Source organism: Hippocampus guttulatus, chromosome 1, assembly GCF_054856545.1.
Source record: "Hippocampus guttulatus isolate MCC_2025c chromosome 1, RoL_Hgut_1.0, whole genome shotgun sequence".
NCBI lineage: Eukaryota > Metazoa > Chordata > Actinopteri > Syngnathiformes > Syngnathidae > Hippocampus > Hippocampus guttulatus.
Window position 1 is genome coordinate 19,483,216 of NC_141261.1, and position 15,747 is coordinate 19,498,962.

The 15,747-nt window shown below is 42.5% G+C and overlaps 3 protein-coding genes across 3 annotated transcripts; 1 reads left to right on the top strand and 2 right to left on the bottom strand.

Annotated features, from left to right (window-relative positions):
* Positions 1-800: 800 nt before the first annotated feature.
* On the bottom strand, positions 801-9,905 carry LOC147210825 (galactose-specific lectin nattectin-like). Its single transcript, XM_086129455.1, is given in 8 exon segments — positions 801-860; positions 862-908; positions 1,078-1,186; positions 1,567-1,701; positions 1,839-1,924; positions 2,002-2,043; positions 2,127-2,211; positions 9,837-9,905. Coding segments are annotated over 8 exon segments (633 nt in total).
* Positions 9,906-9,926: 21 nt separating this feature from the next.
* Positions 9,927-11,505, top strand: LOC147210826 (galactose-specific lectin nattectin-like). The gene is made up of 7 exons (XM_086116956.1): positions 9,927-9,991; positions 10,132-10,194; positions 10,292-10,310; positions 10,409-10,491; positions 10,607-10,741; positions 11,158-11,269; positions 11,364-11,505. Exons 2-7 carry the CDS (start codon positions 10,132-10,134, stop codon positions 11,441-11,443), a joined length of 492 nt encoding a protein of 163 aa, XP_085973082.1. The 5' UTR covers positions 9,927-9,991; the 3' UTR covers positions 11,444-11,505.
* A 1,745-nt stretch (positions 11,506-13,250) lies between these two features.
* LOC147210827 (ladderlectin-like) lies at positions 13,251-14,930 on the bottom strand. The gene is made up of 7 exons (XM_086116982.1): positions 14,858-14,930; positions 14,669-14,725; positions 14,557-14,581; positions 14,402-14,487; positions 14,139-14,273; positions 13,649-13,757; positions 13,251-13,501 (listed from the first exon to the last, which is right to left on the bottom strand). Exons 2-7 carry the CDS (start codon positions 14,723-14,725, stop codon positions 13,419-13,421), a joined length of 495 nt encoding a protein of 164 aa, XP_085973108.1. The 5' UTR covers positions 14,858-14,930; the 3' UTR covers positions 13,251-13,418.
* Between the last annotated feature and the right edge of the window lie 817 nt (positions 14,931-15,747).

Consider the following 15,747-nt stretch of genomic DNA (forward strand, 5'->3'; position numbering starts at 1 on the left):
AAAAAAATCAATGGATGCTTCTCAAAGCCAATCACGGCTCACCTGTTTTCTGAAGCTAAGCGATGATTGGTTGTTACATGAGCCCTGAGAAACTGTGATGTCATTTTCAGTGGAGAGCAACTGGCAAAATGGCCGCCCACTGAAATCGACAAAAACGGGTGGATTTTACTCCTTAACTCATATTCCCCAAATACTATATCAATGTGAATATAGTGTTTAGACTAGTATGGCTGCCAAGAATGCATTGTCTTATTATTGTAAAAAAAAAAAAAAGAGTGTGACTTCCCCTTTAAACACACACATTAACGTATTTTTTTATCATAAAAATATGATCAAAATAAAAACATTCTAAATTTTACTGATTGGTAAAGATGCACTGCATTACTTGATGATGATGATCAATTGGCAATAAAGATAAAATGACGGAAAACTAAATGTAATAAAAAGGGTTTCAGCTAACCTATATTGAAGAACCGTGTTAACAAACATTTAAAATGAACAGAAGAGAAACCCTTTATTGTCTACATACCATTGGGAAATAAAGCAGCAAAAGGTCAAATTGGCTTTTTGTTGTTTGACGACCATTCCATGATGAAGCATGTTAAAATTGGTCAGAGGGTGTTGGTGGTGGTTGGGGGGATAACATTCAAACATATTGTCATGCTCAGAAAATTTTAATTGATTGAAAAGATAGGCTACCCATGAAAATAAGCTGAACTGATGGGAAACAGGTGACTGAACCTCTAATGAACATTGAATGCCAGCATAGATGTGATCTCAAAGTTCGCAAATATATTACTCTAGAAGATCACATGGTAAAATGGCTGATTAGTGATTTTTTCCTCCACGGGTCTGATGCAAAACAAATGGGTTTAAGTCAGTGCACTCATCGTCATCCCACAGTGAGTCTGCAAGAATAAAAATACACATACTAGTGGTCAGTTCACCACTTTCACAGAAAAGGTAACACATACTTGTATTAAATAAACATCAATTTACCTTGTTGCAATATGAAAAGACGTTTTATGATACATCAGAGACACAATATTCTCCTTCCGAAATATTAAGTATACAAACCCCCTCGAATCTCTACACAGTCTTCATTTCCACCAGTGTTGTCAGGCTGGCCATCACCGAAGTTTGAGAACTTAAAGGTTTCGCCATCGGTCCATATGAAATTGTCTTCCTGTAAGATAAAGTCACATTTTGGACACAAATCTCAGCTTAAGACTGAGCCAGCAGCATGGGGCACGGGAGACAAATGTTGGGTCATTATTGAGGATGTTATGACGTCTGAATAATTTGACATCAGTTTTAGTCTTGGCTGGAGATATTTGACACATGTCAACCTCAAGGAGGCGCTACAAGACAAATTCCGGGGCACCAGAATCTCCTCCCTTGAAATCCTAAAACAGCGATGATGAAAACAAAACTTGACACTTGCTTCCTTGAAGTTGATGACAAGACTTAGCCTGAAACACGCATTCATTTTCGATGTGGCAAAACTCTTCTGGTAAACACGGTGACTTGATTCGATCAGAACTGTTGTACTGGTCGGGTTCTCACCAGAAGTGAATCATGGAGTCCAATCCAGGTATCTATGACAGAACCAGACCCCTCCCGAATCAGCTCAACAACCACTGCGTTTTCTAAGCGACTGTTGATGGAGGCCAGATTCCCGCCGAGAATGGTGCAGACCCTCTGGTGGGGGAGAAAAAGAAAAGCACAGCATTTTCAACGGTTGCACGTTGGTTTATTATATCATGAAAGTTGACAGTATCAGACATTCTACTGTCAGTAGACTGTATGCATAACTCCTCTGTAAAAGTCTTCCGTACCTCTGCATCTGAAAAGGTCCTGGGCTCGTGTTCGAAGATGTAACAGTACTTATCTAACTGAGTCCAGCCTTGAGGACAGTTATGGTCTGCAACACAATTGTTGGGCATCAAATGATTCCGTCGCAATGTTAAATGTGAGCATGATATCATCAACCTACCCTACCTTCTATTTTATTGCTGAACCTCTGTGAAGATGACAAAGAAGAAGAACACATTGCCCAATTTAGAGAGCAAAACACCAAACTATCAAGAGGCGTCAGATTGGGTCATATTTTGACTTACAGCTTGGCTCAGTGCAACGATCACACAAAGGACGACCAACAGGTGAAGACGAGCCATCTGAGCGATGATAGAATGACTTTATTATTGCTTTCTACTGATTTGGATTTGTGTGGTTAAAAATCAGGTTGACATTTGACCGTATATAAGATAAGATAAGATAAGAAAACCTTTATTAGTCTCGCAATGGAGAAATTCCCAATTCACAGCAGCAAAGTTATGATAGGAAGAAGTAGAACAACAAAATATAGGAGCTGCTGGAAAGGCAGCCACTCACACGGCGCCATTTTGAAGTCAAAATAACAAAAATAACACAACACAACACATAGGACACAGACAGTCGTGCAATCTTCACCACTTTTCTGCATACACTTTGTTGTCTGAAGCAGTTCTAGATGAAAGAGGAGAGGATCGAAGTGTCCTTTCACCAGTGGATCAGAGACGTCATGCTGAAAATGTGCACACGTCTGCTACAAGCTAAGTTTTGAAAGCAAACACGAAGCTGCAGCGTCCATTGACGAAAAGAGATTAGTTCACTTCTCCTGTCCCACGTAATCCACTTCAAACTCCAAGCCGCGACTCCCAGTTCCAAATCCGCATCGGCGCTCCGCGCTAACGCTCCTTTCTTCTCATCGTCGGCTCCTCAAGACTTACATCCATCCAGCCGCAGACCGTTCAACAGCACCGATCTCTCCGCTGAACAAAGCGGGGCTGTGAAAAATGCTGCCCATTACAGGCGCAAGACACAAGCGCCCCGGGGCTGTCCAGCAATGACAGTCAAATGGCGCCGACATTCCTCCCAGTCAAAAACAGTGCTGGTATACCCATGCTGCCGAGAAGGCGCAACCACAGAGCACAGAGTTTCCTCCTTGATGAATGTCGTGGCCAAAAAATGCTGGAAAAAGTCCACATCAGGTCCACACGACGTAACAACAAACACAAAGTGACAAAACAAACACAAAAACAACAAAAAAAGCAAGGCTCATGAGAGCACTTGCTGACGGCTGCCTACTCGGGCGCCATCTTGACTTCAACATATAAGAATTAAAAAAAAAATATTTGACAAATTATGGTGTAAGATTGGGTAATCTTACCTTTGGAGGCTTGACATTTGGATGCTGACAATGATGACCAGCAAACATTTTATAGACAATGTTGGAATTTCGTAGGTCATCACATGACACGTTAGACAAGTTCAGAACGTTAATTCCGTAAATTCGCTCATCACATTTCACAAAAGAAACTGAAGTTGCTCAATCAACTGGGGAAAAAATATCCGTCCATCCATTATCTAAATCGCTTATTCATGTTCTGGGTCATGGGGTACTGGAGCCTATCCCAGCTGACAGCCAAATTTCAGACTCGACCTTGATTGGTTGGCATGAGTCAACCACACGAAACATACCGGGACAGACAACTACAGTATTTGCCGAACTGAATCCACGTTGCCTACACGGAAGTCAGATGAATTAAGTACTATGCTATCACTACACAAATGATGAAAATGCAGAACATATTGACTGATGCTATTGAAGACTAATGACTAAAAATGTCCTTGCACTCAAGGGCTTATTTGAGCTGGTGAGTTAAGTATTTTCTTTGAGTGGAAAGAAAGTGTATTTGGCTCGTTTCCAATTTCACACCTCAACAATTTACCAAACACACAAAAAAATGCAATCGCCTTTGAGAAAAATGTCTTGGAGCAATATGAACGAGTCATTAACATAAGAATGTTACCCGCCCTGTCAATGTGGTTTGACAGCACAGGAGTGGGTGGGTTCAAGTGTACTGCTGCTCCTGCATGTGTTTGATTTTTCACATGTGCCATCACCAACCTCTGCTGCACCCTTCATCACGTCAACTCAAATCACTGTCAGTGTTCCTGTCTATAGTTCCCATAAAGCTGTTTCACCGTTGGTGTTCTAACGTCCTCTAGTGGTGATTGTGGGACATAACCAATTATCGCATGGAAAGGTGCCACCCGACACGAGTTGCCATGCGCATTCACTGGCGCACACTTAGAGACACGTTTTGTGAGCTCTGCGCAACCATTTTTGTAAGACGACGAGAGGGCCGAGAACTTACTGTACGAGGCAAGAAGAAGACAGGCAGGATTTCGGCGAGTGTTTAGCCCCTTATGGGTGTGAGCCCACGAGGTTTGTGTGCATCTTCTGTGAAATCAATTGTCATAATGGTTTTGTCTTTTATTTGTTTTGTAATGCCACTTGTTTTGTATCTTTCATGTTCGTGGGACTAGTTCTCACGGGTTGCCAGGAATTAAAACCTGTTTTTCATTTTCACTTCGTGTCGTCATTAATGTCGCATCCTGAGGGCGCTACAGTCAGCATCAAGCCTCCCTTACCAACTGCCTTTCCCGACAATCAATATACAGGACTGTACATCAATGACTTTCCTGTCATTTACAAGTTGCAGAAACATGAAGTGAAAGACCTCTGGAGTCCTCTGGGTACTGCGGGTTCCTCTCACATTTCAAAAACATGCTTGGCAGATTAATGGAACGCTCTAAATCAGACATTTCCAAAGTCCGGCTCGGGGGGCAACTGCAGCCCGTTGTCGAATTTCATCCGGCCCTCGGGCTCTGTCCTAAAATCAGTGACGTCTGGCTCGCGCAAGTTGTGCGCAATGTGCAAGCGCGTCATAGGAGGAACACACTAAATGGTATGACTCATTTAGCCACTGGATAGCAGCAGCAGTCTACGTGAAATCACCCCGTGTGACACTTTATCCCCTAATTTTCTAAAATTGCAACAATCAACAAAAAGAGGAAAGTTGACGACGACGCTTCACGGATGGATAGAAATTTGACTATTTATTCACTGAAATACGCAACAACTGTGACTGCCTCATTTTGAAAGGCGCTTATAAATGAAATGTATTATTATTATTATTACTATTATTATTTGCAAAGAGACAGTGGCTGTTTTTAAGGAGTATAATGTCAAGCGACGTTATCAAACGAGACACGCTGAGATGTACGTCAAGATCACGTCACTAAGAAATTGAAGCAGCTTGAAAGTAGTTTACTCTCACGGCAGCAGTATTTTGCAGGAGCCCGAGGGTCAAATGAGAACGCCACAGTGGCGAGTTATGCGTAAGCACCGATGATCGCAAAGCATTCCAAACCTTTCAACAAAGGTGAATTTATCAAAGACTGTGTGATGACGAGGGAGAAGAAAATCTGTCCTGAGAAGCAGCAAGAGTTTGCCAAAGTCTGCCTGGCATGTAATCACGCAGGATTGAAGAAGTGTCATCGGACATCAAAAGACAACTGAGAGACAGAGGAAAGGAGTTTGACCCTTTTTTTTTTCTGACTTGCGACGAGAGCCCAAACGCTGCTCAGTGACTTATTTTTTTGAGGGGAGTGGACAATGAAATGAACGTTACAGAAGAACTACTTGACCTCCAGAGCCTGAAAACTCAAACGAGAGGAACAGGAATATTTAGTTGCATGTAATATGCATGTTTCAAATTAACCAAAAGACATGCTTAAGATTTTTGCAATTAAAATAAAAAGGCAAATGCGAAACACGAATTGGCTTACTAAAATTTGTTTAAATATATTGTTCAAAGCCCCCCCCCCCACACACACACATTTTACCACATAAAATCTGGCCTCCTTGGCAAAAAGTTTGGACCCCCCTGCTCTAAATTGTCCCGTAGTGTGATTGTGAGTGCGAGTGGCTGTTTGTCTTTGTGTGCCATGCGATTGGCTGGCAACCAGTAGGGAGCGCGTGTGTACGCGCGTGCCTGTGTATGTACGTTCGTGTATGTGCGTGTGTGCGATTACAGTCCTCCAAATTCTTCAAATAACGGTGAGACAATTTCAATATTCGGTTTCCATGAAAAACGGCAGAACGAGGGAAAAAACCATCTATGAAAAACAAAACAAAAAAAGAAGTGAATACAGGTATGTGGATTCGTGAGTGGAGTGCCCAACTGCAAAAATGCATCAACTGTAGTTTGAAGTTGTTGTATCCTATCACCATTCACCACTACAGGGCAGACCTGGGGAGGTGTGCATAGTAAAATATGATTTTAAAAACATTTATTTATTCTTATTTTAGGGGGAGCCGGATTATTTTTATTTTAAAAAAATTAAAGTGAAATGAAGCAGAAGGCGGGCCATGATAGCAGTGGAATCACCTGTGATCTAATTGGACCCTTCAGGCGCCACCCCAGATAATTGACATGTCACATCACCTGTACAGTGTTTGACACCCCTGTTCTAGCCCAGGGGGGTCAATCTAATTTTGTCTGGGGGTAGAATACAGCTTAATCTGATCCCAAGAGGGCTGGGCCAGTAAACTCATTGAAAAATTACATAGAACTAACAATAAGTCCACTTTTTCCTTTGTATTTGTGCAAAGATAATGATAATCAATTTTGAAAATATTTACAAGTAATGACTTTTCATTTACTGAATACATAATGGACAACCTAAGAACGAGAAGTATGTGCAATTTCAACCATACTTTGCTCTGCTTTTGTTGTCGCGTTCAAAGTGTTCATAGTTGTTGAAATATATTATAATAAATATAAATTTGTAAATTCATTCATATCTCACGTACAGTAGTAGTGGGGGTAGGGCGGCCATTGTGAAGAGTTTACGTACGGCGAGAATGCGTTGCTTTCGCGCTCTGTGGGACTTCCGTCATGTGTTTGTTTAATAACGACACAAGACTTGGCTGGTAACATCTTTCCTTTTGTAGGAGACTGCACTGTCTCGGAGTTGTTTGTGTAGTTTGTTCCTTTGTTGTGTGTTCACAACCCCCCGCCGCCCATATAATTTATTTTGTGATTTCCTCTCTTGATTTTCTGTTTGGCGCATTAAGTGTTTGCTTTTCTGAGTGTCATTGAAGTCATCGTTGATTTACGTTTTCGGGGGCGGTCACTCTCGAGCAGAAGGCACGGAGACCGAGAAGGAAAAGGACGTCCCTGTCCAGTATTCGCTTGAGTTGTGTACAGTACATGTTTTAAAAAGAACCAACACGACAGCTCATTTGTTTTCTGTCGTTTTTGCTCCGCTGCAGAAACTGCCGTGTGAACGCAAGTGGGGCTGCGCCGACGCTGTGCCGGTGCTGACACGCTGAGCGGCTTTGTACGTGTGAATGCTCCACACAATTTGCTGCGGTGCAAAATATATCGCAACAAAATACATCGGTGCAGCGCCGGAGCAAATGTGTGCCGTGTGAACACCCCTATAGATTGATTCCGGTGCTACAGAGCATTATAGTGTTTTTGTAGGTTTAAAAAAATAGATTGCATTTACTTGCAAGGGAACCCCTAATCAGTGGTTTCACTCGAAATAATTGACTGAATACTGTCACACCAGGAAGGTAGGTGTTATGGTTGGTCTGTTTGGGACCAATAGGTGGCGCTGTAGGGCTCCTCCGACAGCGGCACACCTGTTGGTCATCATGATGTCATGAGAAGGTTGTCTGTTAAAAGGACTCCCGGCCCGACCACTCAGTGTCGGGTCATTGTTTCTGTTGCTGACTCTGTTCCTGTGAGTATTTTGCTGGTGCCATCGCTTTTCGTTTGTTACTTTGGATTCTTGTTGTTTCCAGGACTTTTTGTTCTGGATTTAGTTTTCTCAGTATTTTGTGAATACATTTTGTCAAATTCACCCTGCTCGGAGGCTCCCTCTTGCCTGCTTTTTAGGGTCCTTCACTACCACCGTCCGTGACAGTAGGTTTGATCTGCAAGCAGGACAGGAAGCACATCAGGTCATTCACATCAAGGCAGAACAATAAATTCACAAAAAGTCGACAGAGCAAGACTTGCTGATTCGCTTTTCTAGCCCAGACCGGCAATTCCACATGACAACATTGTGAACTGAAACAACATTCACCGTGCTCCTGCAAACATCAACCCAGTTTCGCTGTTAATATTGATAGATATCTTTTTTTTTTTCCTCTAAGGACTCAGGAGTGGAGGCGGTTGCCACTGTTGTCGGCTTCAAGAAACTGAATATGTGGCATACCAAGCCATCAGCCGAAGCACGCTGCTTCGCTGGGTGTGCCATAATTATCAGTCCCAACCCTAATGCATTATCTAGGGTGTGTTTTGTCTTGTGACGTTCTGGTAATTAACAGAGAAGTAAAGAGGATATTTCCACTAACGCGGGAGTGCCACCTTGCCTCTTGAAACTCTTGGTTAGGTTTGATTGTTTTTGAGGATTCTCTCTGACCTCTTTCAGGTTTAAAGGCATTCACGCAAACAAGCACTACAAGAAGATACTTTGATGACAGTGCTTCATTTCCACCATAATCGTTTTACAAGGTTAAAATCAAGTAAAGATTACATGTACTATGTGCTACATCTCAGAGACACTGTTGGAGATGTTGTGTTTGCTACGATTCATCCCGCACATGAATAGTTTGCCATTTGGTGGCCTCGGCATGCCAGAAAACTCATCCATTTACGATAGCCACCAAAACTCACTCATTCGCGCCCTAATGGACAATGAAGGAAAGTAAAGTGAAATTGGGCGGCTGTCTATCATGACAGGAGGCATGTATTTTCACAAAGTCAGACTGGGTGCTTGGAGAAATAAAGTGGACCTGCTTTTGACTGAATTACCTTGTAGGAAACTGTCAATGAACGACCCTTAGAATTTGAGCCAAAATGGCTGACCCTCTGTTCAATCAATTTTTCTGACATCATAATATGATTAAAAAAAAAAATTCTAACTTTCCAAGGTGCACTGTGTGAGGGGGATCCCGTTGAGACCCTGAAATGATATGTTTTCACTGAATCTTGATTTGATGTGCCAAAACTTTCAATCACATTTTTTAAAATCAAATGACAAAACATGTGTGTGACTGAAAATTGAGCATCCAAGCAGAAAAGTGTCTTCTTCGAGTCCCCGTTCACTGACAGTGTTGCTGGGATGTCGTTGCGAGCTCAGAAAGTCGTGAAAGCAATGCTGAAAGGAAAGAGGACAGTTAGCCAGAGCGTGTGACAAGACGTCGAAACACATTCATGCATATTCAACAAACGTTGCGGTTTCTACTATGAAGAGTAATTATGAAGACAAAGATTCCAAGAGGGTCTTACATCACCTCCTGCTCAGGTGTTTTTAGACTCCCAAGCCTTCCTTCTGTGGTCTACCAATGTGTGACTGAACAAGCGCATACTTTGAAAATGATCGTGACTTCATTGGACTGGGATAGCGGCATACCAAACAACCGCGTGAATGGGTGTGTTTTTAATTAAGGAAGTAAGGATCCATCCAAATGCAAGTGCCGCAGTGTGCGAGGTGTGTTTTGTGCTTAATGAATAATGCTGACGTTACTCGGTTAGGCTGCTCTATCAATTAAGTCAAGAGAACATTCCCGTGTATGCAGGTGCACTGCCCTGCTTCTCATCTTGCGCCTTTTGTTTCACGAATCTTGTTTCCCAAAAAATGGTAACATTTCATTGTGTGTGTGTGGAGTTCATGCAAAAAAAAAAGAAATACATTCTTATCAAATCCAACCATTTCTCCTTGGAGTGTTTAGATCAGGGGATGTCGCAAATATGAGTCAACTGTGGGCTTGTGAAGCCTCTTTTGTTGTTCAGGGCTACACAAATCAACTTGACCTGTCACCTCTAATTTTGTCTCCATTTCGGCACGAGTGCCCAGGTGCACATCATATGAAAAAAGACGTTACCCTTGTTTGTTAAAACCCCCTCAAAGCTACACAGGTAACTCACCTGAACGGGTTTGCAAAGGTTGTTGCAGAACTCGCCTGATGTGTCACGTGACAAGACGATGATTGCCATATTTATCATTCCAGGACTGCGTCAAGCCTACGTATAAAAAGGACTGCTCGGCGTCATTCTCAGCATCGAGCATCACCACTGCAAAGGTAACCTCGCGCAACAAAATTTATCACTAAATGGAACATTTCAAAAATCACCACGTGAGATAGATGACCAATATGATCAGCTCGTACCCCTCGTGGTCAAACGCGCAAATGAAAAACTGTCTTCTTCTGTCACCGCACAGATGGCATCTGCTCTTCGCTCCTTGCTCCTCCTTTGCGGGATCTGTGGACTCTTGGCCGGAGTCGTAAGTCAAAATTTCTGCCGGTGACTTCAACGGATGTATATGTGCGATTGCGTTTGTTCATCAGTCATGATTTGCCATCTTGCTTTTCTTCTCACAGTCATGTCAAACATTGAAAGGTTAGTCTTAGCATCGCACTTGGATTCCTTCCTCACCTTCCTTCCCCAGATTGAGTTGTCGCCTAAAAGGGTTGTGTTGTTTTAACATTGTGTTGCAGGGAGCTGCCCTAAAGGCTGGACTCGGTTGAACAATCGCTGTTTCATCTACCAACATGATGAGAGAAGCTTTGCTGATGCAGAGGTTTGGAAGACTTTTAGCCAGTAGTTGCGGCATCGTTCATAACAGTTTACTGTCATGATACACACTGATTATTTTGTCATTTTTTTCTTTTGCTGGTTTGGTTTTGTCACATCAGAGTGTCTGCAACATTCTTGGTGGGAATCTGGTGTCAATCAACAGTGCCTTGGAGAACCAAGTGGTGATTGAAATAATTCGGGCAGGTGCTGGTGTTTTCGAAGACACCTGGATTGGATACCACGACTCCATCGTGGTAAAACCTTGCTCAGTACTCAAGTCCTGATTCATTCATGTCGGTTGCTGATCACGAGACATTTCTTAGAATATGAATGTGTTCTCTCGATTCAACCTTGTCACCGGCTTAACCGAAGCACGTACAGTTGAGTATTGGTCTTGATGAGAAGGGGAAAGCTCAGTGCCCTTGAATAAATCATGGAGCTTCACCGACAGGTGGACACTGGTCAGATCCGCGCTGGCTTCGGGACGACACGTTATGAGTGCAGTTAGCTTTCAGGATAAACGATACTTTTGATAATCACACTCCAATCCCCTGACTGCGTTCTCCACGTTCCTGTTCCCAGTATCACGTCAAAACAACCTGAAATCAGATGAAAATCCAAGCAGTGGGTTTTCTCGTGTCTCGTTCAAATGGGGCTTTTTATTTTCCAGGAGGGTAACTTCATTTGGACTGATGGCAGCTCAGGAGGTTTCACTGACTTTGAGAGTGGGCAGCCAGACGAAGGTGTCCCACCTGAGGACTGCGTGGACATCGAGGCGTCAAGTAAAAATGAATTCATTCCTTTGTGTTGTAGAAATGGAATCAAAACTCAGTCTTCTGAGGATTTCATGGCATGTTTGTTTTGTTTTTCTTACAGCTGAACAGTGGCATGATGACAACTGTGCAGATTTGAGTCCATATGTTTGTGCCAAATATGTGCATGTCAAGAAACACTAATCCGACCATCACATCATCTTTACAACCTTCTGGATGAGAATAAAAATACTTCAGGGATAAGAGTCTGATTTCTCCGTCTAATCATCTATTCCTTCTTCTTTTTCTATTGCTTCTTCTGCATCATTTAGTTGTCATTGGTTGTGGTCAGTCGATAAAAAAACCTTCAGGCTTATGACTAATAAATGAAGGAATCTGCTTCTGCATAAAAAATGTGTTGGTGTGCTCTTTGCTTTTTAAAGTTGGATTTATATTGCAGGTCCAAGTGCGCAATTTTGTCCCGACTATAATGCCGATATCACAATCGTTTGACAGTGTTGGGGGAAGAGTGGCCTCCTCTTCCCCGCGTGTTCATTGAATTTCGGACGAGGGGAATGTTGGTACTCCAAATAAAGGCTGGAGGCGATGAACAGTTCCTTCGAAGGGGTTTAATTTATTTTCTGCAGTTTACGAATCGATTCGGGCTCCTGAGGGGTCCAGATTTGAATCAGGAAGCGTAAAAGAAAAACATTCGTGAGATTATATAGAGACAATATAGATATATAAATATAGAAACAAAGAAAGTAACTATTTGCTTCAAAATGTTGTTGTTGGGTTTGCCTGGTGGATCTTTTATACATGCATTGAGAAATGTATGATGAAAAATGAAATATATTGAGAGAAATAGTTGCTGGAGGGGTCGGAAAATCGATAGATTAACGAAAACCTTGCTATGTTGGAAATATTGCAGGCGCAAGTCCTAGCGCTTTCTTGCTCCTTCGCTGAATAGGTAGGATAAGCAGTACTGTAGTGTGTATAAGAGCATTTCAGTCACATTTAGAAGAGTATCTCACACGCTTTGATGAGCAAAAAAAAAAATTCATTTTGTGTATCGGAGCATTTCATCATGTATCCCGAATTATCGATTTGTCATGTTAATTATAACGGAGCACAATGTCAATATGTTGGAAGTCTGAAAAGACGAGTCTCCTGACACTTGAACAGACGAGATCTAGTCTAATGACAAGATTTGGGCAAAGTATGGTCTGGGGGCCAGATCAAGCCCACCCGCAGTTTGTGACTGACCCTGTCCTAGACCACCAGGAAAAAATTAGATGTAAAATACGGCGCCCCTCTCGGATCTATCATTAAACCCGTCCCTCTCCGAAAAGAGTCTAGCAAAAATAACACCAGATTTTCTAACGTTAGCGAAATTCTTATTTTGTGCATCGTGGGCCACAAGAATATGGCCTGACAAAACCATTGGCAAAACCATCGACTGTATGCTTTGGGTGTTTTATCAGTCATCGCTGCGGCATTATACGTCATCGTCAATAATATTACACTCCCCACAATACATTTGGGCGTCTTGACTCGGAACAACGAATATGAGCTGACGGTTGATGCACACAATTAACATGAGCATTTTCAATGTGTAAAGCTGTAATCTGAATGACCACCTCGAATGTGTATTTCCTAATTCTAACGTCTGTACACATAGCTCTTCATTGAAAATGATATCCAACGAGGGGGACTTAAGCAGGATGGCTCGGCCCTCGCCAAGCGGTTTGTGTTTCTCGTGGGACCTCTTTGCAAAACGAATCGCCCACCCCTGGTGTCCGTCCCGCCAGATAGAAGAAAGTGTGTGTTGCGATTGTGAAAAACGATGACACGGTTAATGGCTGAATGAGGAAAGCAACCGAGCGGGACCGATGAGATCAAACGACAAAAGAAGGCGATTGGCTCTTTCTTGTTCAACCACCATTTAGTGAGTAAGCAAGAAACGCTGCAATGGGTGCAAAGGGAAAGGAATACCACTCCAACATATTGGTTTGCTTAGAAAAAAGGAGTCATTTATTGAAAAGATCCCACTGAATCAATCATTAACCAGTGAATTACCCGGCAAAGCGACATTGAACGACACGGCAGATGTTGTCTCAAAGGTTGAGTGATGAAGGAAAGATTATTTGCGATGAAAGATGGAAGCAAAGAGGGCTGATTAATGGCAATCTTTTTTCTCCGCAGGTCTGCAACAAACATATGGGTTTAACGCGGTGCAATCATCATCATTCCATGTTGAGCCTGCAAGAGAAAACACGAACATGGGGTCAGTAACGCATACTTGAATTAAAGAAACATCAGTTTACCTTATTGCAATATGAAAAGACATTTTATGACACATCAGGATACACAACGTTCTCCTTGCAAAATATTCTTAAGCATACAAACCCGCTTGAATCTCTACACAGTCTTCATTTCCGCCAGTGTTGTCAGGCTGGCCACCACCGAAGTTTGAAAACTTGAAGATTTCGCCATCTGTCCATATGAAATCGCCTTCCTGTAAGATAAAGTCACATTTTAGACACGAATCTCAGCTGAAGACTGAGCCAGCAGCGTGGGGCACGGGAGACAAATGTTGGGTCATTATTGAGGATGTTATGACGTCTGAATAATTTGACATCAGTTTTAGTCTTGGCTGGAGATGTTTAACACGTGTCAACCTCTAGGTGAAGCTACAGGACAAGTTCCAGGGCACCAGGTTCTCCTCCCTTGAGGTCCTAAAACAGCTATAATGAAAACAAAACTGGACACTCGCTTCCTTGAAGTTGCCGACAAGACTTGGCCTGAAACACGCATTCAATTTCGATGTGGCAAAAACTCCTCTGGTAAACACGGTGACTTGATTCGATCAGAACTGTTGTACTGGTCGGGTTCTCACCAGAAGTGAATCATGGAGTCCAATCCAGGTGTCCACGACAGAACCAGCACCCTCCCGAATCAGCTCAACAACGAATGCATTGTCTAAGAGATTGTTGATTGAGACCAGATTCCCGTCAAGAATGTTGCAGACCCTCTGATGGGGAGAAAAAGAAAGAGAGATGATAACCAGAAAAAAAATAGTTGCGCTAGGTTTATTAACAAATAAATATAGACGTTGATTGGCATTCTAATAGCAGTAAACTCTGTGAAAGCCTTTTGCACCTCTGCATCTGGAAAGGACCTGGGATCGTTTATAAAGATGTAACACTTGTTGTCCAGCTGAGTCCAGCCTTTCGGGCAATGATTTTCTGCAAGATAAATGTTGGGCATCAAATGATTCTGTCGCGGCGTGAAAGATTTCCATCACGGCTACCTACTGTTTTTGTCTTTGGCGCCACGCTCCTGTGAAGACGACAACGAAAAATAGCGCAATGTTCAGTTCAGGGAGCAAAACATCAAGGAGGGGCGTGCGATCATATTTTGGCTTACAGCTTGGCTCAGGGCAATGATCCCACAAAGGACGGCCAACAGGTGAAGACGAGCCATCTGTGCAATGATAGAATAACTCGAGTAATGTTATCAAATCATTTGTATTTGTGTGGTTTCCATGTGACGACGTGTAAAAAAAATCGATAAAAATAGAAATAAAAATCCAAATGTAAAACTGAGAAATCTTACCTTTGCTGTCTCGACACGTGACTCTGGGGATGATGAAGAGCAGCCGTTTTATATCATTCGTTGATCGTTGGAGAAAGTTACATCCCATGTCACATGGCATCATTAGTTGCGCTCAGTTCGTTGAAAGGCAATCAGTTCTTGCCAAACTCACAGACAAACAATGTAACAATTAAAAATGCAACCAACAATGCTCTGTTGTCTTTTTTACAGGTTAGTCTTTTATGACAGTGAGTCACCGGATGTGAATGCTTTTATCTAATTATGTTGTTTGGCCTGTCAGGATGGTTCGATAGAACAGGTGTGTATTTTGCTCCTCCTCGGCTCGATCATTCCATGATTCCTTTTTTCTAACCCAAACCCCTTATCCGCTCCTTGACATGAACTGACTGACCCGAACCCCCACAAACCTAACACCCCGCAAACCGTCCTCGAGTTCCTCTATTCTCACCATGGCCTAGCCAACATTATTTATTACTGTATTAGCACTTTTTTCTTTTTTTACTCGGATATACACTTCCTGTTGATCCACACATTCAGTCTCACCAACATACGTCGGAGTAGTATCATCACTTTTAGACCTCATAATAGCAGTCCCGTCAACACGGGCGTGCCACATGGGAAGTGTCCTTCCAACAATTTTGAGACACGGATTTCTAAAAATGTACTTTTATTATACACGTGTATGCTTGTGCACCATCAAAAATGTAATTTATGTTCTTCTCTAGAGTATCATGGTCGCATGGATTCCTTGATGACTTGCTGTATAAATGATCCTTGAGGAATTTGAGCTTATCGTTGCTTTTGATTCAGGATTTGACATCTGAGATGAAGAGGACCTGGACATTTGTCCATCTGGAGTTGTCAGACCACATCAAAATGCAGGCTCACAA

Coding starts and splice junctions, on each gene's coding strand:
- LOC147210826 (XM_086116956.1), top strand. CDS start 10,132: ATGGCATCTGCTCTTCGCTCCTTGCTCCTCCTTTGCGGGATCTGTGGA. Junction 10,492..10,606: donor GAAGCTTTGCTGATGCAGAG/GTTTGGAAGACT, acceptor TTGTCACATCAG/AGTGTCTGCAACATTCTTGG. Junction 11,270..11,363: donor CGTGGACATCGAGGCGTCAA/GTAAAAATGAAT, acceptor TTTTTCTTACAG/CTGAACAGTGGCATGATGAC.
- LOC147210827 (XM_086116982.1), bottom strand. CDS start 14,725: ATGGCTCGTCTTCACCTGTTGGCCGTCCTTTGTGGGATCATTGCCCTG. Junction 13,758..14,138: donor GACTCCATGATTCACTTCTG/GTGAGAACCCGA, acceptor TTTATCTTACAG/GAAGGCGATTTCATATGGAC. Junction 13,502..13,648: donor CTGTGTAGAGATTCAAGCGG/GTTTGTATGCTT, acceptor TTTCTCTTGCAG/GCTCAACATGGAATGATGAT.